At 53.4% G+C, this 26,186-nt stretch overlaps 2 protein-coding genes across 2 annotated transcripts in view; both read left to right on the top strand.

The window, feature by feature from the left end:
- Positions 1-441: 441 nt before the first annotated feature.
- LOC134352262 (mucin-19-like) lies at positions 442-18,772 on the top strand. Its single transcript, XM_063059552.1, has 5 exons — positions 442-570; positions 8,066-8,446; positions 11,306-17,655; positions 17,709-18,696; positions 18,738-18,772. The coding sequence occupies exons 1-5, from the start codon at positions 528-530 to the stop codon at positions 18,770-18,772; spliced, it is 7,797 nt and encodes a 2,598-aa protein (XP_062915622.1). The 5' UTR covers positions 442-527.
- A 1,428-nt stretch (positions 18,773-20,200) lies between these two features.
- si:ch211-14k19.8 (interphotoreceptor matrix proteoglycan 2) overlaps positions 20,201-26,186 on the top strand; it is a 48,975-nt gene continuing 42,989 nt past the window's right edge. The window contains exon 1 of the mRNA XM_063058709.1: positions 20,201-21,171. Within this exon, the coding sequence (XP_062914779.1) occupies positions 20,529-21,171 (643 nt within the window). The 5' untranslated portion in view covers positions 20,201-20,528. The remainder of the gene's footprint in view (positions 21,172-26,186) is intronic.

The raw sequence follows: 26,186 nt of genomic DNA, 5'->3' as shown, positions 1-26,186 counted from the left end.
CTCCACATGGTGGCGGAGTGGCGCAGGTTTATCTTCTGATACCATGTACTGTACTCTACCCATATTAAAAATTATCAATGTCTGTGACTCCGCTACAAGATGCCGCGTATCTGTGAATGTAAATGTTATATGTGGTTATCTACCTAGAGTGGAAATGGGCAGAAAGCCAGCAACTGATGTGTTGTTAGATACTGTCCTGGTCCCTGCGCTCACCCTGTTCCCTCAGTATCCCCAGCTACCCTCGGGTTTTCTCCACGCTCGATACCGCCGTCCCTCCCGACCTTTTGTACCGTCTCTGCTGGTTGACCCTCACCCTAATCCACACACGCAGTTCTCCGTCACGTTTCCCTGACTGGATCCTAAAAGGATATCCTTTCTGACCGCCAGCCAACCAGAAGGGATGGGACATCAGCATCAGCGAGCCATGCTCCGGGCGCCCTGCCTCTCTCGCACTCCGATAAATGCAGCTCCCGGGTCGGTTGCCGCTATCTTCCCCGCGGACTCCTCGCATTCCTCTTGGGTGAATTATGTGGGCCAGAACCAATTGCCTCTTACTTCTCGCTAATGCAGGTAAACGGAATGTACAGTCCAAAATAAAGGAATGGGAGAGATTGTTTATAGCGGAAACTGTCGCGCGTTTTTTTTAAAATTATGGGCCAAAGCAGGATTTAGTAAAAAATTAACGTACTTTTCTGAAGAGCCAGTGGCCATTTATAATCTGATGCAGCTGCGTGTCTGGAAATTACCTCTCCTTGGCGCATAAAGTGAAAGATTAACGAGCACAGACTGTGGCACAAGAGGGCAGAGTGTCGCAGTTCTGATTGTATTCCAGGACAGTGTGTCTCAGTACAGACTCTGTGTACGGCAGGACACTGCGTACCAGCGGTGGCTGTGTACGACTGTGCTGGTCTGTCATTCCCTCTCCGCCTGCAGATATTTAATTTGTGAGTTGACCACCTCTTGCAAAATGCTACTCACACACCACAGGACGACAGACCCGGCCTGCAGTACACCAGGCCATCTGGAGCTCTTCGAGTTCGTGGCACCTTGCCTGAGAGAGGCGCTCAAAACCTCCCGCGTTTCAGGGTGTGAATTCCGTGGCGCTCAGTTGCGAGCTGCGCCTTTGATGACAGAAGGAACAGAAATTAAAGAAACGTCATGGCATCTGGGTGCTATACCCAGGTACATAATTAAATGATAAACACAAGAGATTCTGAGATGCCGGAAATTCAGAGCAACACACAAAAAATGCTGGAGGAACACAGCAAGTCAGGCAGCATCCATGGAAATGAATAGTCAACGTTACGGGCCGAGATCTTTCTTCAGGTCTTGTTTATTCAACGTCGGCGTTTGTTAAATATCGACTGTTTATTCTCTTCCATAGATGCTGCCTGACCTGCTGAGCTCCTCCAGCACTTTGTGGGTGTTGCATGTAACTAAATAGTTGTTTACATCTGTATTAAATTTTAATACAAACATCGCCTTTCTTCCCTTCATCCAAATCACGCAATTACAAATCTTCCAAACTTTGCTCTGTTCAGCGTTTGACACTGACACAGTGTGAGAGATAGAGAGCATGACCAGCACTGTGTGTACAACAGGACAGTCTGAGATAGCACTGACTGTGTGTACAACAGGACAGTCTGAGATAGCACGGACTGTGTGTACAACAGGACAGTCTGAGATAGCACGGACTGTGTGTACAACAGGACAGTCTGAGAGAGCACGGACTGTGTGTACAACAGGACAGTCTGAGAGAGCACGGACTGTGTGTACAACAGGACAGTCTGAGATAGCACTGACTGTGTGTACAACAGGACCGTGTGAGATAGCACTGACTGTGTGTACAACAGGACCGTGTGAGATAGCACTGACTGTGTGTACAACAGGACAGTGTGAGATAGCACTGACTGTGTGTACAACAGGACAGTCTGAGATAGCACGGACTGTGTGTACAACAGGACAGTCTAAGATAGCACGGACTGTGTGTACAACAGGACAGTCTGAGATAGCACGGACTGTGTGTACAACAGGACAGTCTGAGATAGCACGGACTGTGTGTACAACAGGACAGTCTGAGATAGCACGGACTGTGTGTACAACAGGACAGTCTGAGATAGCACGGACTGTGTGTACGACAGGACAGTCTGAGATAGCACTGACTGTGTGTACGACAGGACAGTCTGAGATAGCACTGACTGTGTGTACGACAGGACAGTCTGAGATAGCACGGACTGTGTGTACAACAGGACAGTCTGAGATAGCACTGACTGTGTGTACAACAGGACAGTCTGAGATAGCACTGACAGTGCGTACAACAGGACAGTCTGAGATAGCACTGACTGTGCGTACAACAAGACCGTGTGAGATAGCACTGACTGTGCGTACAACAAGACCTTGTGAGATAGCACTGACTGTGCGTACGACAGGACCGTGTGAGATAGCACTGACTGTGTGTACAACAGGACCGTGTGAGATAGCACTGACTGTGTGTACAACAGGACAGTCTGAGATAGCACTGACTGTGTGTACAACAGGACAGTCTGAGATAGCACTGACTGTGTGTACAACAGGACAGTCTGAGATAGCACTGACTGTGTGTACAACAGGACAGTCTGAGATAGCACTGACTGTGTGTACAACAGGACAGTCTGAGATAGCACTGACTGTGTGTACAACAGGACAGTCTGAGATAGCACTGACTGTGTGTACAACAGGACAGTCTGAGATAGCACTGACTGTGTGTACAACAGGACAGTCTGAGATAGCACTGACTGTGTGTACAACAGGACAGTCTGAGATAGCACTGACTGTGTGTACAACAGGACAGTCTGAGATAGCACTGACTGTGTGTACGACAGGACGGCGTGAGATAGCACTGACTGTGTGTACGACAGGACAGTCTGAGATAGCACGGACTGTGTGTACAACAGGACAGTGTGAGATAGCACGGACTGTGTGTACAACAGGACCGTGTGAGATAGCACGGACTGTGTGTACAACAGGACAGTGTGAGATAGCACGGACTGTGTGTACAACAGGACCGTGTGAGATAGTACGGACTGTGTGTACGACAGGACAGTCTGAGATAGCACTGACTGTGTGTACAACAGGACAGTCTGAGATAGCACGGACTGTGTGTACGACAGGACAGTCTGAGATAGCACGGACTGTGTGTACGACAGGACAGTCTGAGATAGCACTGACTGTGTGTACAACAGGACAGTCTGAGATAGCACGGACTGTGTGTACGACAGGACAGTCTGAGATAGCACGGACTGTGTGTACAACAGGACAGTCTGAGATAGCACTGACTGTGTGTACAACAGGACAGTCTGAGATAGCACTGACAGTGCGTACAACAGGACAGTCTGAGATAGCACTGACTGTGCGTACAACAAGACCGTGTGAGATAGCACTGACTGTGCGTACAACAAGACCTTGTGAGATAGCACTGACTGTGCGTACGACAGGACCGTGTGAGATAGCACTGACTGTGTGTACAACAGGACCGTGTGAGATAGCACTGACTGTGTGTACAACAGGACAGTCTGAGATAGCACTGACTGTGTGTACAACAGGACAGTCTGAGATAGCACTGACTGTGTGTACAACAGGACAGTCTGAGATAGCACTGACTGTGTGTACAACAGGACAGTCTGAGATAGCACTGACTGTGTGTACAACAGGACAGTCTGAGATAGCACTGACTGTGTGTACAACAGGACAGTCTGAGATAGCACTGACTGTGTGTACAACAGGACAGTCTGAGATAGCACTGACTGTGTGTACAACAGGACAGTCTGAGATAGCACTGACTGTGTGTACGACAGGACGGCGTGAGATAGCACTGACTGTGTGTACGACAGGACAGTCTGAGATAGCACGGACTGTGTGTACAACAGGACAGTGTGAGATAGCACGGACTGTGTGTACAACAGGACCGTGTGAGATAGCACGGACTGTGTGTACAACAGGACCGTGTGAGATAGCACTGACTGTGTGTACAACAGGACCGTGTGAGATAGCACTGACTGTGTGTACAACAGGACCGTGTGAGCCAGTACTGTATGTTAAACAGGATGGCGTGAGATAGCACTGACCGTGTGTACAACAGGACCGTGTGAGATAGCACTGACTGTGTGTACAACAGGACAGTCTGAGATAGCACTGACTATGTGTACAACAGAACGGCGTGAGATAGCACTGACAGTGTGTACAACAGGACCGTGTGAGATAGCACTGACTGTGTGTACAACAGGACCGTGTGAGATAGCGCTGACTGTGTGTACGACAGGACGGCGTGAGATAGCACTGACTGTGTGTGCAACAGGACCGTGTGAGATAGCGCTGACTGGTGTACGACAGGACGGCGTGAGATAGCGCTGACTGTGTGTACAACAGGACAGTATGAGATAGCGCTGACTGTGTGTACAACAGGACCGTGTGAGATAGCACTGACTGTGTGTACAACAGGACAGTCTGAGATAGCTCTGACAGTGTGTACAACAGGACCGTGTGAGATAGCACTGACTGTGTGTACAACAGAACGGCGTGAGATAGCACTGACAGTGTGTACAACAGGATCGTGTGAGATAGCACTGACTGTGTGTACAACAGGATGGCGTGAGATAGCACTGACTGTGTGTACAACAGGACCGTGTGAGATAGCACTGACTGTGTGTACAACAGGACCGTGTGAGATAGCACTGACTGTGTGTACAACAGGACAGTCTGAGATAGCACTGACTGTGTGTACAACAGGACCGTGTGAGATAGCACTGACTGTGTGTACAACAGGACCGTGTGAGATAGCACTGCCTGTGTGTACAACAGGACCGTGTGAGATAGCACTGACTGTGTGTGCAACAGGACCGTGTGAGATAGCACTGACTGTGTGTACAGCAGGACGGTGTGAGCCAGCACTGACTGTGTGTACAACAGAATGGCGTGAGATAGCACTGACTGTGTGCACAACAGGACCGTGTGAGATAGCACTGACTGTGTGTACAACAGGACCGTGTGAGCCAGTACTGTGTGTGCAACAGGACGGCGTGAGATAGCACTGACTGTGTGTACAACAGGACCGTGTGAGATAGCACTGACTGTGTGTACAACAGGATCGTGTGAGATAGCACTGACTGTGTGTACAACAGGACAGTCTGAGATAGCACTGACTGTGTGTACAACAGGACCGTGTGAGATAGCACTGACTGTGTGTACAACAGGACCGTGTGAGATAGCACTGACTGTGCTTACAACAGGACCATGTGAGATAGCACTGACTGTGTGTACAACAGGACACTCTGAGATAGCACTGACTGTGTTTACAACAGGACCGTGTGAGATAGCACTGACTGTGTGTAGAACAGGACCGTGTGAGATAGCACTGACAGTGTGTACAACAGGACCGTGTGAGATAGCACTGACTGTGTGTACCACAGGATGGCGTGAGATAGCACTGACTGTGTGTACAACAGGACCGTGTGAGATAGCACTGACTGGTGTACGACAGGACGGCGTGAGATAGCACTGACTGGTGTACGACAGGACGGCGTGAGATAGCACTGACTGTGTGTACAACAGGACAGTCTGAGATAGCACTGACTGTGTGTACAACAGGACCGTGTGAAATCGCACTGACTGTGTGTACAACAGGACAGTCTGGGATAGCACTGACTGTGTATACAACAGGACGGCGTGAGATAGCACTGACTGTGTGTACTACAGGACAGTCTGAGATAGCACTGACAGTGTGTACAACAGGACGGCGTGAGATAGCACTGACTGTGTGTACAACAGGATGGCGTGAGATTGCACTGACTGTTGTACAACAGGATGGCGTGAGATTGCAATGACTGTGTGTACAACAGGACCGTGTGAGATCGCACTGACTGTGTGTACAACAGGACCGTGTGAGATAGCACTGACTGTGTGTCCAACAGGACAGTCTGAGATAGCACTGATTGTGTGTACAACAGGACTGTGTGAGATAGCACTGACTGTGTGTACAACAGGACCGTGTGAGCCAGTACTGTGTGTACAACAGAATGGCGTGAGTTAGCACTGACTGTGTGTACAACAGGACCGTGTGAGATAGCACTGACTGTGTGTACAACAGGACCGTGTGAGCCAGTACTGTGTGTGCAACAGGACGGCGTGAGATAGCACTGACTGTGTGTACAACAGGACCGTGTGAGATAGCACTGACTGTGTGTACAACAGGATCGTGTGAGATAGCACTGACTGTGTGTACAACAGGACAGTCTGAGATAGCACTGACTGTGTGTACAACAGGACCGTGTGAGATAGCACTGACTGTGTGTACAACAGGACCGTGTGAGATAGCACTGACTGTGTGTACAACAGGACAGTCTGAGATAGCACTGACTGTGTGTACAACAGGACCGTGTGAGATAGCACTGACTGTGTGTACAACAGGACAGTCTGAGATAGCACTGACTGTGTGTACAACAGGACCGTGTGAGATAGCACTGACCGTGTGTACAGCAGGACGGTGTGAGCCAGCACTGACTGTGTGTACAACAGAATGGCGTGAGATAGCACTGACTGTGTGCACAACAGGACCGTGTGAGATAGCACTGACTGTGTGTACAACAGTACCGTGTGAGCCAGTACTGTGTGTGCAACAGGACGGCGTGAGATAGCACTGACTGTGTGTACAACAGGACCGTGTGAGATAGCACTGACTGTGTGTACAACAGGATCGTGTGAAATAGCACTGACTGTGTGTACAACAGGACCGTGTGAGATAGCACTGACTGTGTGTACAACAGGACCGTGTGAGATAGCACTGACTGTGTGTACAGCAGGACGGTGTGAGCCAGCACTGACTGTGTTCAAAAGCAGGTTTGCTGACACTGTGAAATGTGTTGTTTTGTGACAGCTCTACAGTGCTGGCATAAAAAAACTATAAATTACAATAAAATAATTAATTAAATGAATTATTAAAATAATTAAAGAGCAATAGCAAGGTAGTGTTCATGAATGCATGGACCATTGAGAAATCTGGTGGTGTAGGGGAAGAAGCTGTCCCTAAAATGTTGAGTGTGGGTCTTCGGTTCCTGTACATCCTCCCTGATTGCAGTAAAGAGAAGAGGGGTGTCCCGGATGGTGAGAGCGGATGCTGCTTTGGAAGATGACCTCCATGGCGGAGGCTCTGATTCTTTCTATCGGCATCTCCAAACCAGACAGTGATGTAACCCGTTCCAATGCTCTCCACTGAACGTCCGTAGAAATTTGCTAGAGTCTTTGGTGACATTGCAAATCTCCTCAAACTCCCACTGGCGTGATACGTTGGGCCCAGGGTCGATCCTCTGAGATGCAACTTGAAACTGCTCCCCCTTTCCACCGCTGACCCCTCGATAAGGGTTGTTGTTTGTTCTCCTGGCTACTCCTTTCTGAAGTCCACCATCAGTTCCTTGGTCTTGCTGACATTGGACGTAAGTCTGTTTTGTTGTGACACCACTTGACTAGCCGATCCATTTTGCCTCCGTACGCCTCCACATCGCCATCTGAGATAACAGTGCTGTTACCAGAGAATTTATAGATGGGATGTGAGCTGTGTCTATCCACATAGTCATCAGTAGAGCAGTGGGTTAAGCATGTTTCCCTGTGGTATTATAGGACAGTGCATCCCAGTACTGGCTGAATACAACAGAACTGTGTTGGATCTCTTGCTGTCTGTAGAACAGGTTCAGTACTTTCAACAACCATTAGGTTCTTGAACTACCCTCGTAATCCTAATCCTACATCAGCAATGGGACGCTACAGACAACCGCTTAGCTCTATTGCATCCGTTTTTGCACTGATAATCGTGTTTTTGTGCTGTCTTTTTCTCTCCCTCTCATTGTCTCTTATGTATAAGTTATACACTGTGTGTTCTGTACCTACTGCACCCGCCTGTGATGTTGCTGTAAGCAAAGTTCTCATTGTACCTGTACCTCATGGTAATTGTACACAAGACAATTCACTCGACTGTGTATGTGCATGCCAACAGTGAGTGAGTGCAGTTGTTTCTTTAATCACTGTCTGTATCCTTTAGGGCTTCTCCTTGGTCCAACCCACCAGGAATGCAGTGGCGTTCTCTTGCCCTACAGCACCCATGGAACTCTGCAGTACTTCCTGCCTTTGCCTGACTCCATCAACGGGGCCAGGTGCTCCTGGATTCTCCTGAAGAATGCGGACGCCATCCACTTGGACGTTGTCTCCCATCAGACCACCTCCTGGGCCGAAGCCAGTTGCAAGTCTGCCTACTTGGAAATCAAACTGGAAGCAACAGAAAATGAAAGAGAATTCTGTGGTCTCTTGTGGAGCGTCCCTGAGGCCGGCAGGAGGCTTGTGATCCGAGGGCGAGGGCCAGGTGTCATCATTCTTCAAACATCGGCGTCCGGCTTCAAGCATGGACTTACCCTGCACTACTTGGGTAAGCCTCTCATAGCATTTCCAGCATTTGCAGATATTCTCTTGCTTCCGACCTGGGGAAGCTTGCTGGTGTGAGGCACACCGGGATTCTGGCCACTATGAGTGTGGGGAGAAGTGGATCTTTCCTCAGTTGTGTGTGTCCAGTTTTGTGTGAAAGGGAGAGACATTGGGGGAGGAGGGAACGCAAGGGAAGAACTTGTTTTTTGTAGAAATTTGACTGACAGTGAAATAGAGCAACATGCACAAAGTGCAGGAAGAAGCCAGAAGGTCAGACAGTCGATGTTTCAGGCCCTGACCCTTCACCAGGACTGGAAAGGAGGAAGGGGGAGGAGGACAAGCTGACAGCTGATAATCAAAACCAGGTTTTGCGGGGGGGGGGGAGGAAGAGGCTGGGAGGTCATAGATCGAAGAGGTAAAGAGCTGAAGAAGAAGGAATCTGATAGGACAGGAGAGTGGACCAATGGAGAAAAGGGAGGAGGAGGGGCACCAGAGGGAAGTGATGGGCACTTGGGGAGAAGAGAAAGGGTGAGAGGGAAACCAAATTGGGGGATGGAAAATGAGAGAGGGGGAGGGGAGAGAAATTACCAGACATTAGAGGAATCAATGTTCATGCTGTCAGGTTAGAGGCTACCCAAATGGAATATGAAGTGTTGCTTCTCCAACATGAGGGTGGCCTCACTGTGACTGTAGAGGAAGTCACGGACCAACATGCCAAACTGGGGAATAGGAAGACCAGCCTTTTGAGGCCAACAGAATGAAGTTGCTTGATGAAGCGATCCCCCAAACTACATCAGATCTTACCGATGTTGAGGAGGCTGCACTGGGAGCACTGGTACAGTAGGTGACCCCCCAGCAGGTGAATAGTCACCTCACCTGGTAGGACTGCTTGGGGCCCTGAATGGTGCTGAGGGAGGAGGCTTTGAGCAGGTCCTACCTGGAGGGGTAGGTGCCTGGAGGGAGATCGGTGGGGAGGGATGAGTGGACGAGGGAGTTATGGACAGAGCAGTCTCTGCAGAAAGCACAGAGTGGGCTGGAGGGGCAGATATATTCAGTGGTAGGATCCCACTGAAGATGGCAATATGGAGAATAACTAGTGGATGTGGAGGCTCGTGGTGAGGACAAGAGCAACTCTATTCCTGTTATGGTAGCGGGAGAGTGGTGTGAGGACAGATGTCCATGAAATAGAGGGGGGCTTGGGTGAGGGCAGCATCAATGGCAGAGGAAGGGAAACCCATTCTTAGAAGGAGGAGGACATATCTGGAATGGAAAGCCTCATCCTGGGAACAGATGCAGTGGACATGGAGGAACTGAGAAAAGAGAATAGCATTTTTACAAGTGATGGTGGGAAGAGGTATAGAGTCAGTAGGTTTATATCTCCAGAGATGGAGATAGAGACAGATCAAGAAAGGGGAGAGAGATGTCCAAGATAGACCAAGTAAATTTGAGGGCAGGTTGAAAGTTGGAGGCAAAGTTGATGAAACTGACAAACTCAGCATGGGTGCATGAAGTTGTCGATGAAACTTAGAAGTAGGTGGGAGAGCATTCGCAGTGTAGGCTTGGAATATGGACTGTCCCACATAGCAACGAAAAGGCAGGTATAGCTGGAGCCCATGTGGATGTCCATGGCTTCACCTTGTGTTTGGAGAAAGTTCCAAAAGCCAAAAGAGAAATCAAATGGGCCAGTAGGAGTGTATGGGGACTGGATGGCCATTGTAAAAATGACGCCATCAGGGCCAGGGAACTTAGAGTGATCAAGAACGTGTGAAGTATCATGGGTGTAAGTGGGAAGGGGCTGAACAAAAGGGGGACAAACTGAAGTTGAGCTACGTGGGCATGAGTTCACTGGGGCAGGTGCATGTAGGAGCAATGGACGTACGCATACAGGTTTGTGATCTTGGGTAGGGTAGAAACGAGCAGTGTGGAGTAAGGGAACTTTGAGGTTAGTGGCAGTGGATAGGAGATCTCCAGAGTCGATGAGGTTGGTAATGGTGCAGAAGACAATAGTTGGATGCTCTGTAGTGAGGTCCTCCCCTGGGGTAGGTACGAGGAGGTCCTCTCCTGATGTAGGTACGAGGAGGTCCTCTCCTGGGGTAGGTACGAGGAGGTCCTCTCCTGCGGGTAGGTACGAGGAGGTCCTCCCCTGGGGGTAGGTACGAGGAGGTCCTCCCCTGGGGGTAGGTACGAGGAGGTCCTCCCCTGGGGTAGTTACGAGGAGATGTCTGAGAGTTGCCACCTGGCCTCAGCAGGGTAGAGGTCAGTCTGCCACACTACACCAGACTGTGTGCGACTTTAACTTCAGAATTTGCGGTTCCTCTGGTTCCAGCCTCTTTGAACATAGAATCTGCACAGCACAGGAACCAGCCCCGCGGTCTTTATCATCTTCATTTTCCTTTGCGCTAATTTGGTTATCACGCAGGCAATTGCCAAGCCCTAAGCTCCTGGACTCTCTCCTAACCTTCTTTTGAGATGCTTTTTGAAACCTGCTGTCCACACAAAGCTTCTGGTCAGCTCTGCTGGTACATTGGCTCTTACGTTTTCTGATTAAAGTCTGATTGTGTGTCTTGGGACATTCGAGTACATGTATGTGTAGTGCATGCACTGTGTGTGTGTGTGTGTGTGTGTGTGTGTGTGTGTGTGTGTGTGTGTGTGTTTGTGTTTGAGTGTGTTTCTGTCTGTTTTATGTTTATAGGTTTCTGTGTCTGATTCTGTCACTGGTATATGTATGTTGTCACTTTTTCACCCATTAATTTGGCAGAAATTGTAATGTAAGTGGTGAGCCCCAGCGTTACTAAAATTGCAGCTGGAAAGCTCAGCATGTTTGGGGAATCTCACTCACACTTTGTTCTCATGTTTGGGACAGGTGAACTCAACAGAGAAATGGATTCAAATGCCTCAGAGCCACTGACCACAATTCCAGTCCTTTCTCCGGCCCAAGGAAAGCAAGATGTCTCCCAACTTGAAGTGAGCTCGGCCTCAATGGGACAAGTCCAGAGAGTCACTCCAGCAAACGGTGGAAATGAGCAGATGAGTAGAGGACCTGCCTGGATCCAACACCCCTCCCAGATTCCTGGAAGTCTCAATCTTCTCCTCCATCTCATTCTAGGAACCCAATCCCACCCAGACTCAGGATCCTCCCCAGCAGTAAGGGATGCTCAGACAGAGCTCTATCCCAAGTCCACAGAAGGACTGAATTCTTCCGGAGAATCTGCTGCTACTGTCAACTCCATCTCTACCTTATATGCCACCTTCAACCCTACCCCAACACACACCAGCTCTGCAGAACCCTACCCCATCTCCAGCAATCAACACCACAGCACCTCCATCTTGCGATCTCGTTCTGTCTCCAGACACCAACCTAGCCCCAGCTCCCTGCCTGAGCCAATTACCTCCAATATCCCAGCCACCATTGTGAGCTTGGAATACGTCTCCACCAGAGGTCAGAGGTCATTGTCCTCTGCAACCTCCACCTCCAGGTCAAGCCCGGTCCTGAGACCCAGCATTCGATCCTTTGTATTCAGACCCAAGGTCGATGCGAGACAGTCGTTAGCTCTGTCACTGGCTCCATCCGCAGACCCTCAGGTGGAAAATTTGGATGGTGTGATGACCCAAAGCATGGACAAAGTGGGCAGACCTTCTGCCCTGGGTTCAGAGTCCGGGAAAGAGCCAAGGCTGCCCTACAGCTGGACGGTGGGACGCTCCAGGCTGATCACGGCTCAAGGTGATGCGGGCAGCGCAAGTGTCGCCAAAAAGCGCCCAGGCAGGACCCAGTCAGACCATCCAAAACCCCAGCCCAGCTCCTCACGGCCACCTACGACCAGTCTTTCACGCAAAACTGACCAGGCGCCATCCAGCCAATCAGTGGGGAACATTTCCCTGGCAACGAGCTCTGACCTCAGGATGAGCCAATGGGGAGGTGAACAGCAGAGGAGCAGCCAATGGAACCCTTCGCCCCTGCTGGAGGACCTGTTTTCGGAGGGCGGCGAGGGCCCATCGCTGCCCGGATCTCAGGCACCGAGGCTGTTAGTCACATCGCCGACTCCCATCCGGGACCCCTCTCTCCGCAGGAAGTCTCTTTCCAGCGAGGGAGAGGCGACAGTGTCCCTGGACTTCGATTACGTGAGCGGGACAGAAAGAACTGGCGACCCAGTGCCAGTCCAGAGGCAGGAATTCCCTGCCTCTCCCAGTCAGCCGGTCACTCCATCAGAGCAGAGGGAAGGACAAAGCAGTCCGGGGAAACGCATGACTTTTGCCCCTCGGACCAGGCGCATCCCTGTACTGTCCACCCAAGATTCAAACGCCCAATATCTCAGTAGCTATCCTCCGCAGACTCCAGCAACGGTGACTCATTTTGAAGGCATGCAGAGGAAATACCACGTCAAAGACATTTCCTCGACTGCTCCACACACGGTGACTAAAGCAGGGCCGAGGAATGTGTTTGATATTCGCAAGCTGATGAGCCATACTTCAAAGCTCTGCACGCAGGGAGTTTCCAACGGTCACGACGCAGGCGCAGAAGGTTTGAGCTGTGCGTCACGTTGCGGCCCCAGTGCACAGCCAGCTGGAATGCAGTCAGCTGCTCCTGCTCTGGGTAACGGGGAGACAACACCACGTTCCTCACGTTCAGCGGGAATGGACGAAAGGGTTTCGACAACACCACCCACCACCTCGCCTGGCTTCGAACTTGCGAAGCTCCCTGACGCTGAAGGGAGTGGAGACGAAGTAGCTTCAGGTGAACGGACAAAGACTGGTGATGGGTGGCTTACTGATGGAGAGACCACAGTGGAGGTCAGTCAGAATACCCACAGACCAGACCAAAAGCTGATGGTTACTCCAAGTGTTAAGGCCAATTTAGAATTCCTGGTCACTTCCACTTTATCAGATATGGACAAGAACAGAAACAGATCAGAAACTACTGGTGGGAGCTCCACAGGACCAGCGTTAAGAGCAGAACTTTTGGGGGAAGCCCTGCGGTTGGAAGGAGGAAGCAGTTCACCCTCCAACTCTGACCAGGAAAATAGTGCGGAGTTGCTACCGACGATTACCGTTGTACCGGGGGCCGGGATCCTGTCAACCTTCAACCGTGAGCCCTCCTTATCACAGCCTCTGGCAAATGCAAATTTGCAACCCACTGAAGTTGACCTGAGTGAGACCCCAGCCAGCGAGATGGACCATCACACTGAGGAGAGGATTTCAACCGCCCCAACAATCGCATGGTTTCCATGGGGATCGTCAGTGTTGCCCAATAACAGGCCACCCTCGCAGACCACGTTGTCTTCGGGAAGGAAGTCGACCTCACCAACAGACACCTCCGCGTCAGCCAACAACCAGGACAGGACTAAAGTCGGACAGGCAGTGTTTGCCCTAGAGACTCTGGAATTCTCAGAACAAGCCCAGCCTGGGACAGTCACCAACTTGGACCAGTCCCATTTTGGCCTTCAGACAACGTCTCAGCCTCCAGTTGAGCAAGGGGGTGCGCTGAGTTGGCAAACGGCTGGCAACCCCTTTCCAGTCTGGAGTGAAGAACCAACCCTGCCAACCACCATAAGTTTCAACCTTAACCCTCTGTCACCATCTTCTGAACAGGGACCTATAGCCAGTGATGAATCTGTCATGTCAAGGACACACCAGCTGAGACCAGTGACTTCAAAGCCCCATGTTATAAATATCGGCACAGAGAATCTTGGTGCCCTACCAACGCGACCAGCAGGTCCTTGGTTAAGTGAACAATGGTTTAGGAATATATTACCAACTATAACAGATCCCACCACCAGCATTACTGAGATTGATTTAGTGACAGTAACGGCCCGTTCTGGCCGTCCCCCAGCATCTGGCCCTGAAAGAGCAACATCATTTTCATCAGTATTAGTAATGACTGAGTTCATGACAATGCATCGCACTCCCAGCCCCTCAGCACTCAGCAACGATAACAGCAGGGCATGGAACACAGACATCAGTCGGACACAGAGCACAGGTGTCAGTCAGTCACGGAGCACAGGCGTCAGGCAGACACGGAGCACAGGCGTCAGGCAGACACGGAGCACAGAGGTCAGGCAGACACGGAGCACAGGCGTCAGGCAGACACAGAACACGGGCGTCAGTCGGACACAGAGCACGGGCGTCAGTCGGACACAGAGCACGGGCGTCAGTCGGACACAGAGCACTGATGACTTTCAGTCACAGGACAGAGACATCGGTCAGACATGGAGCATGGATACTGGTTGGAAGTTGAGCACAAATGCCAGTCAGATACTGAATACGGATGTCAGTCATGCACAGAACTTGGCTCTCAGTCGGACACGTAGCCCAAGTAACAGCCGGACACAGGACCCAGATATCAATCAGACACAGGACCCGGATGTCAGTCAGACACTGGGCCCAGAAGTCAGTCTGACACATGGCCCGGATATCAGTCACACAGTGGGCCCGGATATCAGTCGGACACTGGGGCTAGAAGCCAGTCAGACACGGGGCCAAGGTGTCAGCTGGACACAGGGTCCGGACATCAGTCAGACAAGGAGCACAGGTATCAATTGGACACTCAGCCCAGTTATCAGTCAGACACGGACCAAGGGTATCATCAGTCGAACAGTGAACTCAGATATCAGTCAGATGTGGGACACAAATGTCAGTCAGAAATGGGAAACAAGTATCAATCGGACACATGGCACAGATGTCAGTCAGACATGGAATGCAGGTACAATTCAGACACTGAACCGATTCTTTAGTGGGACACTGGGCCCGGGTCACACTTGGAGCACAGGTGTAAGTCAGTCACTGGGCCCTGACATCAGTCAGACACCTGGCCTGGGAGCCAGTCAGACGCAGGGTGAGGGCATCAGTCGGACACTGGGCCCAGATGTCAGATGGACATGGGTTCAGGATGTCAGCTGGACAGCAGGCCCGGACATCAGTCGGACATGGAACACAGACATTAGCCAACAGCAGGACACAGATATAATTCATACACCTAGCCCAGAAATCAGTCAGACGTGGGACCCAGACATCAGTCGGACACAGGACCAAGACGTCAGTCAGACACAGGGTGAGGGCATCAATCAGACACTGGGCCCAGACGTCAGTCGGACACTGGGCGATGGCGTAGGTCGGACACTGGGCGACGGCGTAGGTCGGACACTGGGCCCGGGCGTCGGTCGGACACAGGGACCGGGCGTCGGTCGGACACTGGGCCCGGGCGTCGGTCGGACACTGGGCCCGGGCGTCGGTCGGACACTGGGCCCGGGCGTCGGTCGGACACTGGGCCCGGGCGTCGGTCGGACACTGGGCCCGGGCGTCGGTCGGACACTGGGCCCGGGCGTCGGTCGGACACTGGGCCCGGGCGTCGGTCGGACACTGGGCCCGGGCGTCGGTCGGACACTGGGCCCGGGCGTCGGTCGGACACTGGGCCCGGGCGTCGGTCGGACACTGGGCCCGGGCGTCGGTCGGACACTGGGCCCGGGCGTCGGTCGGACACTGGGCCCGGGCGTCGGTCGGACACTGGGCCCGGGCGTCGGTCGGACACTGGGCCCGGGCGGCAGTCAGACACTGGGCCCGGGCGGCAGTCAGACACTGGGCCCGGGCGGCAGTCAGACACTGGGCCCGGGCGGCAGTCAGACACTGGGCCCGGGCGGCAGTCAGACACTGGGCCCGGGCGGCAGTCAGACACTGGGCCCGGGCGGCAGTCAGACACAGGGCCCGGGCGTCAGTCAGTCACAGGGCCCGGGCGTCAGTCAGACACAGGGCCCGGGCGTCAGTCAGACACAGGGCCCGGGCGTCAGTCAGACACAGGGCCCGGGCGTCAGTCAGACACAGGGCCCGGGCGTCAGTCAGACACAGGGCCCGGACGTCAGTCAGACACAGGGCGAGGGTGTCAGTCAGACACTGGGCCCAGACATCAATCAGTCACAGGGTGAGGGCGGCAGTCAGACACCGGGCCCGGGCGGCAGTCAGACACCGGGCCCGGGCGGCAGTCAGACACCGGGCCCGGGCGGCAGTCAGACACCGGGCCCGGGCGGCAGTCAGACACCGGGCCCGGGCGGCAGTCAGACACCGGGCCCGGGCGGCAGTCAGACACCGGGCCCGGGCGGCAGTCAGACACCGGGCCCGGGCGGCAGTCAGTCACCGGGCCCGGGCGTCAGTCAGTCACCGGGCCCGGGCGTCAGTCAGACACCGGGCCCGGGCGGCAGTCAGTCACCGGGCCCGGGCGTCAGTCAGACACCGGGCCCGGGCGTCAGTCAGTCACCGGGCCCGGGCGTCAGTCAGACACCGGGCCCGGGCGTCAGTCAGACACCGGGCCCGGGCGGCAGTCAGACACTGGGCCCGGGCGGCAGTCAGTCACAGGGCGAGGGCGTCAGTCAGACACTGGGCCCGGGCGGCAGTCAGACACTGGGCCCGGGCGGCAGTCAGACACTGGGCCCGGGCGGCAGTCAGACACAGGGCCCGGCCGGCAGTCAGACACAGGACCCGGGCGGCAGTCAGACACAGGGCCCGGGCGGCAGTCAGACACAGGGCCCGGGCGGCAGTCAGACACTGGGCCCGGGCGGCAGTCAGACACTGGGCCCGGGCGGCAGTCAGACACTGGGCCCGGGCGGCAGTCAGTCACAGGGCGAGGGCGTCAGTCAGACACTGGGCCCGGGCGGCAGTCAGACACTGGGCCCGGGCGGCAGTCAGTCACAGGGCGAGGGCGTCAGTCAGACACTGGGCCCGGGCGGCAGTCAGACACTGGGCGAGGGCATCAGTCAGACACAGGGCCCGGGCGGCAGTCAGACACAGGGCCCGGGCGGCAGTCAGACACAGGACACGGGCGGCAGTCAGACACTGGGCCCGGGCGGCAGTCAGACACTGGGCCCGGGCGGCAGTCAGACACTGGGCCCGGGCGGCAGTCAGACACTGGGCCCGGGCGGCAGTCAGACACAGGGCCCGGGCGGCAGTCAGACACAGGGCCCGGGCGGCAGTCAGACACTGGGCCCGGGCGGCAGTCAGACACTGGGCCCGGGCGGCAGTCAGACACTGGGCCCGGGCGGCAGTCAGACACTGGGCCCGGGCGGCAGTCAGTCACAGGGCGAGGGCGTCAGTCAGACACTGGGCCCGGGCGGCAGTCAGACACTGGGCCCGGGCGGCAGTCAGTCACAGGGCGAGGGCGTCAGTCAGACACTGGGCCCGGGCGGCAGTCAGACACTGGGCCCGGGCAGCAGTCAGTCACAGGGCGAGGGCGTCAGTCAGACACTGGGCCCGGGCGGCAGTCAGACACTGGGCCCGGGCGGCAGTCAGACACTGGGCCCGGGCGGCACAGCAGCATGGGCCCGGGCGGCAGTCACATGGGCCCGGGCGGCAGTCACATGGGCCCGGGCGGCAGTCAGACACTGGGCCCGGGCGGCAGTCAGACACTGGGCCCGGGCGGCAGTCAGACACTGGGCCCGGGCGGCAGTCAGACACTGGGCCCGGGCGGCAGTCAGACACTGGGCCCGGGCGGCAGTCAGACACAGGGCCCGGGCGGCAGTCAGACACAGGGCCCGGGCGTCAGTCAGTCACAGGGCCCGGGCGTCAGTCAGACACAGGGCCCGGGCGTCAGTCAGACACTGGGCCCGGACGTCAGTCAGACACAGGGCGAGGGTGTCAGTCAGACACTGGGCCCAGACATCAATCAGTCACAGGGTGAGGGCGGCAGTCAGACACTGGGCCCGGGCGGCAGTCAGACACTGGGCCCGGGCGGCAGTCAGACACTGGGCCCGGGCGGCAGTCAGACACTGGGCCCGGGCGGCAGTCAGACACTGGGCCCGGGCGGCAGTCAGACACTGGGCCCGGGCGGCAGTCAGACACTGGGCCCGGGCGGCAGTCAGTCACAGGGCCCGGGCGTCAGTCAGTCACAGGGCCCGGGCGTCAGTCAGACACTGGGCCCGGGCGGCAGTCAGACACTGGGCCCGGACGTCAGTCAGACACTGGGCCCGGACGTCAGTCAGACACTGGGCCCAGACATCAATCAGTCACAGGGCGAGGGCATCAGTCAGTCACAGGGCCCGGGCGTCAGTCAGTCACAGGGCCCGGGCGTCAGTCAGACACTGGGCCCGGGCGGCAGTCAGTCACAGAGCGAGGGCGTCAGTCAGACACTGGGCCCGGACGTCAGTCAGACACAGGGCGAGGGCGTCAGTCAGACACTGGGCCCGGACGTCAGTCAGACACTGGGCGAGGGCGTCAGTCAGACACTGGGCCCGGGCGTCAGTCAGACACTGGGCCCGGGCGTCAGTCAGACACAGGGTGAGGGCATCAGTCGGACACTGGGCCCGGACGTCAATCAGACACAGGGCCCAGACTTCAGTCAGTCACAGGGTGAGGGCATCAGTCAGACATGGAGCACAGACATTAGTCAGTTGCAGAACACAGATATAATTCAGACACGCAACTTGGAAGTCAGTCAGACACTGGGCCCGGGCAGCAGTCAGTCACAGGGCGAGGGCGTCAGTCAGACACTGGGCCCGGGCGGCAGTCAGACACTGGGCCCGGGCGGCAGTCAGACACTGGGCCCGGGCGGCAGTCAGACACTGGGCCCGGGCGGCAGTCAGACACTGGGCCCGGGCGGCAGTCAGACACTGGGCCCGGGCGGCAGTCAGACACTGGGCCCGGGCGGCAGTCAGACACTGGGCCCGGGCGGCAGTCAGACACTGGGCCCGGGCGGCAGTCAGACACAGGGCCCGGGCGTCAGTCAGACACAGGGCCCGGGCGTCAGTCAGACACTGGGCCCGGGCGTCAGTCAGACACAGGGCCCGGGCGTCAGTCAGACACTGGGCCCGGGCGGCAGTCAGACACTGGGCCCGGGCGGCAGTCAGACACTGGGCCCGGGCGGCAGTCAGACACTGGGCCCGGGCGGCAGTCAGACACAGGGCCCGGGCGTCAGTCAGTCACAGGGCCCGGGCGTCAGTCAGACACAGGGCCCGGGCGTCAGTCAGACACTGGGCCCGGACGTCAGTCAGACACAGGGCGAGGGTGTCAGTCAGACGCTGGGCCCAGACATCAATCAGTCACAGGGTGAGGGCGGCAGTCAGACACTGGGCCCGGGCGGCAGTCAGACACTGGGCCCGGGCGGCAGTCAGACACTGGGCCCGGGCGGCAGTCAGACACTGGGCCCGGGCGGCAGTCAGACACTGGGCCCGGGCGGCAGTCAGACACTGGGCCCGGGCGGCAGTCAGACACTGGGCCCGGGCGGCAGTCAGACACTGGGCCCGGGCGGCAGTCAGACACAGGGCCCGGGCGGCAGTCAGACACTGGGCCCGGGCGGCAGTCAGACACAGGGCCCGGGCGTCAGTCAGACACAGGGCCCGGGCGTCAGTCAGACACAGGGCCCGGGCGTCAGTCAGACACTGGGCCCGGGCGGCAGTCAGACACTGGGCCCGGGCGTCAGTCAGACACTGGTCCCGGGCGTCAGTCAGACACTGGGCCCGGGCGGCAGTCAGACACTGGGCCCGGGCGTCAGTCAGTCACAGGGCCCGGGCGTCAGTCAGACACTGGGCCCGGGCGTCAGTCAGACACTGGGCCCGGGCGTCAGTCAGACACTGGGCCCGGGCGTCAGTCAGACACTGGGCCCGGGCGGCAGTCAGTCACAGGGCGAGGGCGTCAGTCAGACACTGGGCCCGGACGTCAGTCAGACACTGGGCCCAGACATCAATCAGTCACAGGGTGAGGGCATCAGTCAGTCACAGGGCCCGGGCGTCAGTCAGTCACAGGGCCCGGGCGTCAGTCAGACACTGGGCCCGGGCGGCAGTCAGTCACAGGGCGAGGGCGTCAGTCAGACACTGGGCCCAGACATCAATCAGTCACAGGGTGAGGGCATCAGTCAGACACTGGGCCCGGGCGTCAGTCAGACACTGGGCCCGGGCGTCAGTCAGACACAGGGTGAGGGCATCAGTCGGACACTGGGCCTGGGCATCAGTCAGACACAGGGCCCAGACTTCAGTCAGTCACAGGGTGAGGGCATCAGTCAGACATGGAGCACAGACATTAGTCAGTTGCAGAACACAGATATAATTCAGACACGCAACTTGGAAGTCAGTCGGACACAGGGCCTGGACGTTAGACAGACACAGGGCACAGACATGAGTCAGACGCTGGGCCCAGACATCAGACAGACACAGGGCACAGACGTCAGGCGGACAGGGAGCCTGGAAGTCAGTCAGACACAGGGCACGGACACGAGTCAGACACTGGGCCCAGACATCAGACAGACACAGGGCACAGACATGAGTAAGACGCTGGGCCCAGACATCAGACAGACACAGGGCACAGACGTCAGGCGGACAGGGAGCCTGGAAGTCAGTCAGACACAGGGCACGGACATGAGTCAGACACTGGGCCCAGACATCAGACAGACACAGGGCACAGACGTCAGGTGGATAGGGAGCCTGGAAGTCAGTCAGACACAGGGCACGGACATGAGTCAGACAGGTGGCCTAGAAATGAATCACACATGGAACAGGCTTGGCACTGCTGTCAGTTTGCCCACACCAAGCACTGGATCGGTGGCTTTCCTACTCCCGACATCCCCGCCTAGCACTGCCTTCCCTGTCAGGCCAACATCTACAGCTGCTGACAGAGAGACAGGAAGAACTGTGCAAGGCACCAGTCAGCAGCTCCCACTGGGAACACGCAGGGCTGCAGGGAATACAGCCTCACTATCCACCCCTCCACTGGGATGGAAACAGATTTTTATTGTGGAAGACCAGCTGCCACTGGTCAGAGGTAAGTCTGGTCAGATCTAACTGCGACCTTATGGTTTTCTCTGTATGGTGTGCTGGGGTGTCGATATTGTCTACACGGGACTTCAGAGACTGAGGCAGAATCAATCATTCATTCCCAGGACTAGAGTGTGGAATAGAGTTTCATGGGTTAAGGTGGCTGATGGCTTCTCAGATTTCTCTTACTTGAACCTTTAAGGCACAACAGGGACACTATCAAGCAAACAGCAATATTAAACGTTTCCATTGTAGGGCAGCAGGCAGAGAAAGACAGCCTTCATTTATGCCTCTTGGTGCCTTCCTGTCCTCAGAGTAACCAATCAGATCCAGTGTTGTTGGAGCTGCATTTCAACCAATCAGGTGGAAGGTATTACACTTACGCTGTGAGCCTCATTGCTGCTGGAAGGATTTTGACAATACAGGTGGCAAATCCCTCACTGCAGGCACCACATAGCACATCTGAACTGCTTTACGTGGCTGGTCCAGTTCCGGTTCTGGTAAAATGTTGATGATGGGCTCAACAATAATAATGGGGCTGAAAATCAAGGGGAGGTGGCCAGGGTCTGTATACAGAGAGGGTCCTTGCTGGCAGCTGTGATGTGAATCTCCTCTCGGTCTTTCTGAGTGTGTGCGGGCAGTGTTATTATCTGAGGAGGTCATTGAGGAATGGCAAAGCAGCTGAAGATAGTTGGGCTCAGGTTGCTGCATCCAGGAACTCCCGTTGCAGTGTCCTAGTGACAAAGTGATTGACCTGCAGAAAGCACAACAGTATTTCTTTCTTGATGCACCATCAATAACTCCAAAAGACTGGAAGTAGAGTAAATACTGAAAGGCTTTTATTAGCAGTAAAGTGTGACCTCCAGCATGCTGAGTACCTGCCCTGGACCGAGAGGAGGAGCAATGGCGCAATCGCCTTTATTCAGGGGTCTGTGGGAGGAGCCACAGGGACAGTCAGCAGAGGGGAGTGTCCAGACAGGTAACCCAGTTACAACATATATACATGATTTACCACATTTCTACAAGGCCTGATCCAGTTTTCTTTTCCTATTGATGTTGGGAGCTAGGGCTTTACTCTTTGGAGAGAAGGAGGATGAGAGGAGGCATGATAGAGATGTACAAGATAATAAGAGGAATAGATAGAGTGGGTCGCCAGTGCCTCTTCCCCAAGGCACCACTACTCAATACAAGAGGATATGGCTTTAAGTTAAGGGGTGGGAAGTTCAAGCGGGATATTAGAGGAAGGTTTTTTACTCAGAGAGTGGTTGGTGCGTGGAATGCACTGCCTGAGTCAGTGGTGGAGGCAGAGACACTAGTGAAGTTTAAGAGACTAGACAGGTATATGGAGGAATTTAAGGTGGGGGCTTATATGGGAGGCAGGGCTTGAGGGTCGGCACAACATTGTGGGCCGAAAGGCCTGTACTGTGCTGTACTATTCTATGTTCTATTTTAACAAGAATCCTTTGGGGTCATCATCAAAGTTGAGTTTATTGTTATATGCCCAGGTGAAATGATAAAATTACTTGTGCATATGACAATAAACTTGACTTTGACTTTGAAGGAGGTTTGATGTCATACGTGGAGAAATGCTTCCTTGATGTTAAGGGAAGTCATTATCTCCTCACCTCAGAATTGAGCTCTTGTGTCCATGTTTGGAGCTGAGTGGTCCAGACAGAAGCCAAATCAGAGAATCAAAAGGCAAATTGTTGGTAAGTGTTGCTTGATAGCATACTCGACAAAGGCTAACAGTGAATGGAAAATACAACAGGGAGGACCCTTCTCACCATTAGTCACACAAGTTCCTGTTGGACATTGTGAGTCATTCTGCCAAATAACTTGAACAGTGAGTGTGGATAACTCTGAGAGGATCCAGCATCTCCTTTCCCATAGGACCATTTGTGCAGACGTCTGCCTGAGTGACCTGTGGTCATAGGTGTATTTCTGCACAAACCTTTCTGAGGGAACCGGTTCTGAATGAACAGAATGTTCCAGACTCTAGAGTAAACATTTATGCAACCCTTTCTCCACAGCACTGGAGATGAGTATGATCTCTGCACATAGTGACACCCTGTATTTATGTACTGAGGGTCTATGAACAGCTCGACACAATGGCATACATTAATCTGAGGGTTCCTTTCCCTTCAAAGCTTGGTTCTGCAGATTAGATCCATGTTTGATTTCCAGGTGGAATGGAAGATAGATGACTGGCCTATTGGCCACACTGCACCACACACAGCAGCCCTGGTTCAACTGACCTCCTGGTTCTCTTCTGCAATCAAGATGGAGTGTCCTTCACGTGATCCCAGTTTTTGTTTCACCATGCCTCCACCTAGTCCTTGGCCCCAAGCCTTGGTCCCAGCAACTTTAGGTGATCAGACCTGATGGCAGAATGGAGCAAGTATCGTCTGGATAAATTGCCGAAGAGCATAGTATTGCATTTGCTGAGATTCAAATCTGGGTCTGAGCAGAAATGGTGATGTCATCTGTATATAGGGGGGCTTTGATCAGACTACCCCTACTGCCTGGGATTATCACCCCTCTTAGATCCTCGTTCTTCTGATGGATTCTGCTTAAAGTTTGATATCAAATCTTTGCCACAGGAAACAGTTGAGGCCAGTTCATTGGCTATATTTAAGAGGGAGTTAGACATGGCCCTTGTGGCTACGGGGATCAGGGGGTATGGAGGGAAGGCTGGTACAGGGTTCTGAGTTGGATGATCAGCCATGATCATACTGAATGGCGGTGCAGGCTCGAAGGGCCGAATGGCCTACTCCTGCACCTATTTTCTATGTTTCTATCATGAACAAAATGAGTCAGAAGGAGTGCATTGTCACTTTAACGCCAGGTTTGACTAGGAAGATTACCATTTCCCACCTGTTAATTTGGACTGCACTACAGTGATCTACAAAGTGTAATCATTCCAGTTACTGATTCCATTCTCAAAGCCAAAAATGTCCATCGTGTATATGTGTGATATTCTGCCAAAAAACTTCTCCTGCTCCCAACAGACCAGGAAAGTAGGTGATTGTATCGCTGACTAGTGGAGGCCTGTCACGAAACTTCCTACTAGGTAGGCTGTAGATCTGGTCCCGGTGCTTCAGGGCAGGCTAGGCACAATTGACAAGAATCCAGCAATTCACATTAAGCAGTGAGGTGGCTCACCAATATCTGATCTCTATCATCCACTTCTGCTTGTTGATAAGGGTGATAATGTCCTTTCTCGTGGATCCTGACTGCTGCCAGCTCGAAACATCATGCTGAGTGTGTCCAGAAAGTCTGAACCCATCCATCCCCAAAGTTGAAAGTAAATTCATTATCGAAGTACATCACCATGTACAAACTTGAGATTCATTTTCTTGCAGGCATACTCAATAAATCAATAATAGAGTAATAACCAGAATAAAATTAATGCAAGACCATACCAACCTGGGCACTCAACCAATGTACAAATGCAGAAAGAAAGGACTAAGAATAATAAATAAATAAGCAATAAATATCGAGAACATAAGATAGTCCTTGAAAATGGGTTGTGGGGACATTTCAATGATGGGACAAGTGAAGTTGAGAGAAGTTGTCCCCTTTAGTTCAAGAAACTGATGGCCTTGGGGTAGTAACTGCTCCTGAACGTGGTGGTATGAGTCCTGAGACTCCTGTGCCACCTTCCTTTTGGCAGCAGCAAGAAGCGAGCATAGGGGTAGGTAGGTGTCCCTGATGCAGGTTGCTGTTTTCCTGCAGCAACATTTCATGTAGATGTGTTCAATGTGCTCGTGTAGATTGTGGAGGCAATTAGTAATGGCCTTTCAAAATTCACTAGATTCTGGAATGGTTCCAGAAGAAGACTGGAAAATTGCAAATGTCACTCCAAATTGCAGAAGAAAGGAAATTGTAGGCCAGTTTGTCTGACCTCAGTGGTTGGGAAGATTGGAGTTGATTGTTAAGGATGTGGTTTCAGGGTTGTTGGAGGCACATGATGAAAGAGGCCACAGTCAGCATGGTTTTCTCAAGGGAAAATCTTGCCTGACAAATCTGTTGAAATTCTTTGAAGAAACAACAAACAGGATAAACAAAGGAGAATTGGTTGATGTTGTGTAGTTGGATTCTCAGAAGGTCTTTGATAAGGAGTCACACATGAGGTTGCTCAATAGTTACGAGCCCATGGTATTATAGGAAAGATTCTAGCATGAATTAAACAGGGGCTGGTTGGCAGAAGACAAAGAGTCAGAATAAAGGGAGCATTTTCTGGTTGGCTGCCGGTGACTAGTGGTGTTCCATAATGGTCTGTGTCGGGGCCTCTTCTTTGCATATTATATGTCGATGATTTGGATGATGGAATTGATGGCTTTGTTGCAAAGTTTGCAGATGATACAAATATAGGTGGAGGGGCAGGTAGTTTTGAGGAAGTAGAGATGGAATACAGTATTGGGCATTGTATGGTCATACTCTTTGATAGAAGAAATGAAAGAGCTGACTATTTTCTAAATTCTGTAGAAAGAAAATACAAAAAAAATTGAGACTTGGAAATCCTTGTTCAAGATTCCCTAAAGGTTAATTTGCAAGTTGAGTCTGTGGTGAGGAAGGCAAATGCAATGTTAGCATTTATTTCTAACGGACTAGAATATAAAAGCAAGGATGTAATGCTGGGGCTTTATAAAGTACTAGTGAGGCCTCACTTGGAGTATTGTGAGCAGTTTTGGGCTCTTTATCCTAGAAAAGATGTGCTGACACTGGAGAGATTTCAAAGGAAATTCACGAAAATGATTCCAGGATTAAACAACTTGTCATATGAAGAGTGTTTGATGTGTCACGTACCCCGTGACGGGAATAAAGAAACCAGCAGAAATAGAAACCACTTTGAAGTCTAGTATTGCTATAAACTAATAATATTTATAACTATGCAATACAGTAAACTAAGTGAAGATAAATCAAACAGGTTAGCAAGAATTATATATGTATAAGTAAGTAAATCACTAAGTGTGGAGAAATATGTATGAAAAACCAAGCTTTTTTAAGTCTGGGGGTAAA

Source organism: Mobula hypostoma, chromosome 9, assembly GCF_963921235.1.
Source record: "Mobula hypostoma chromosome 9, sMobHyp1.1, whole genome shotgun sequence".
Lineage (NCBI taxonomy): Eukaryota > Metazoa > Chordata > Chondrichthyes > Myliobatiformes > Myliobatidae > Mobula > Mobula hypostoma.
This window is presented reverse-complemented; position numbering and strand designations above follow the sequence as displayed.

Coding starts and splice junctions, on each gene's coding strand:
- LOC134352262 (XM_063059552.1), top strand. CDS start 528: ATGTGGGCCAGAACCAATTGCCTCTTACTTCTCGCTAATGCAG. Junction 8,447..11,305: donor ACTTACCCTGCACTACTTGG/GTAAGCCTCTCA, acceptor TGTTTGGGACAG/GTGAACTCAACAGAGAAATG. Junction 17,656..17,708: donor GTCAGTCACAGGGCGAGGGC/GTCAGTCAGACA, acceptor CCCGGGCGGCAG/TCAGACACTGGGCCCGGGCG.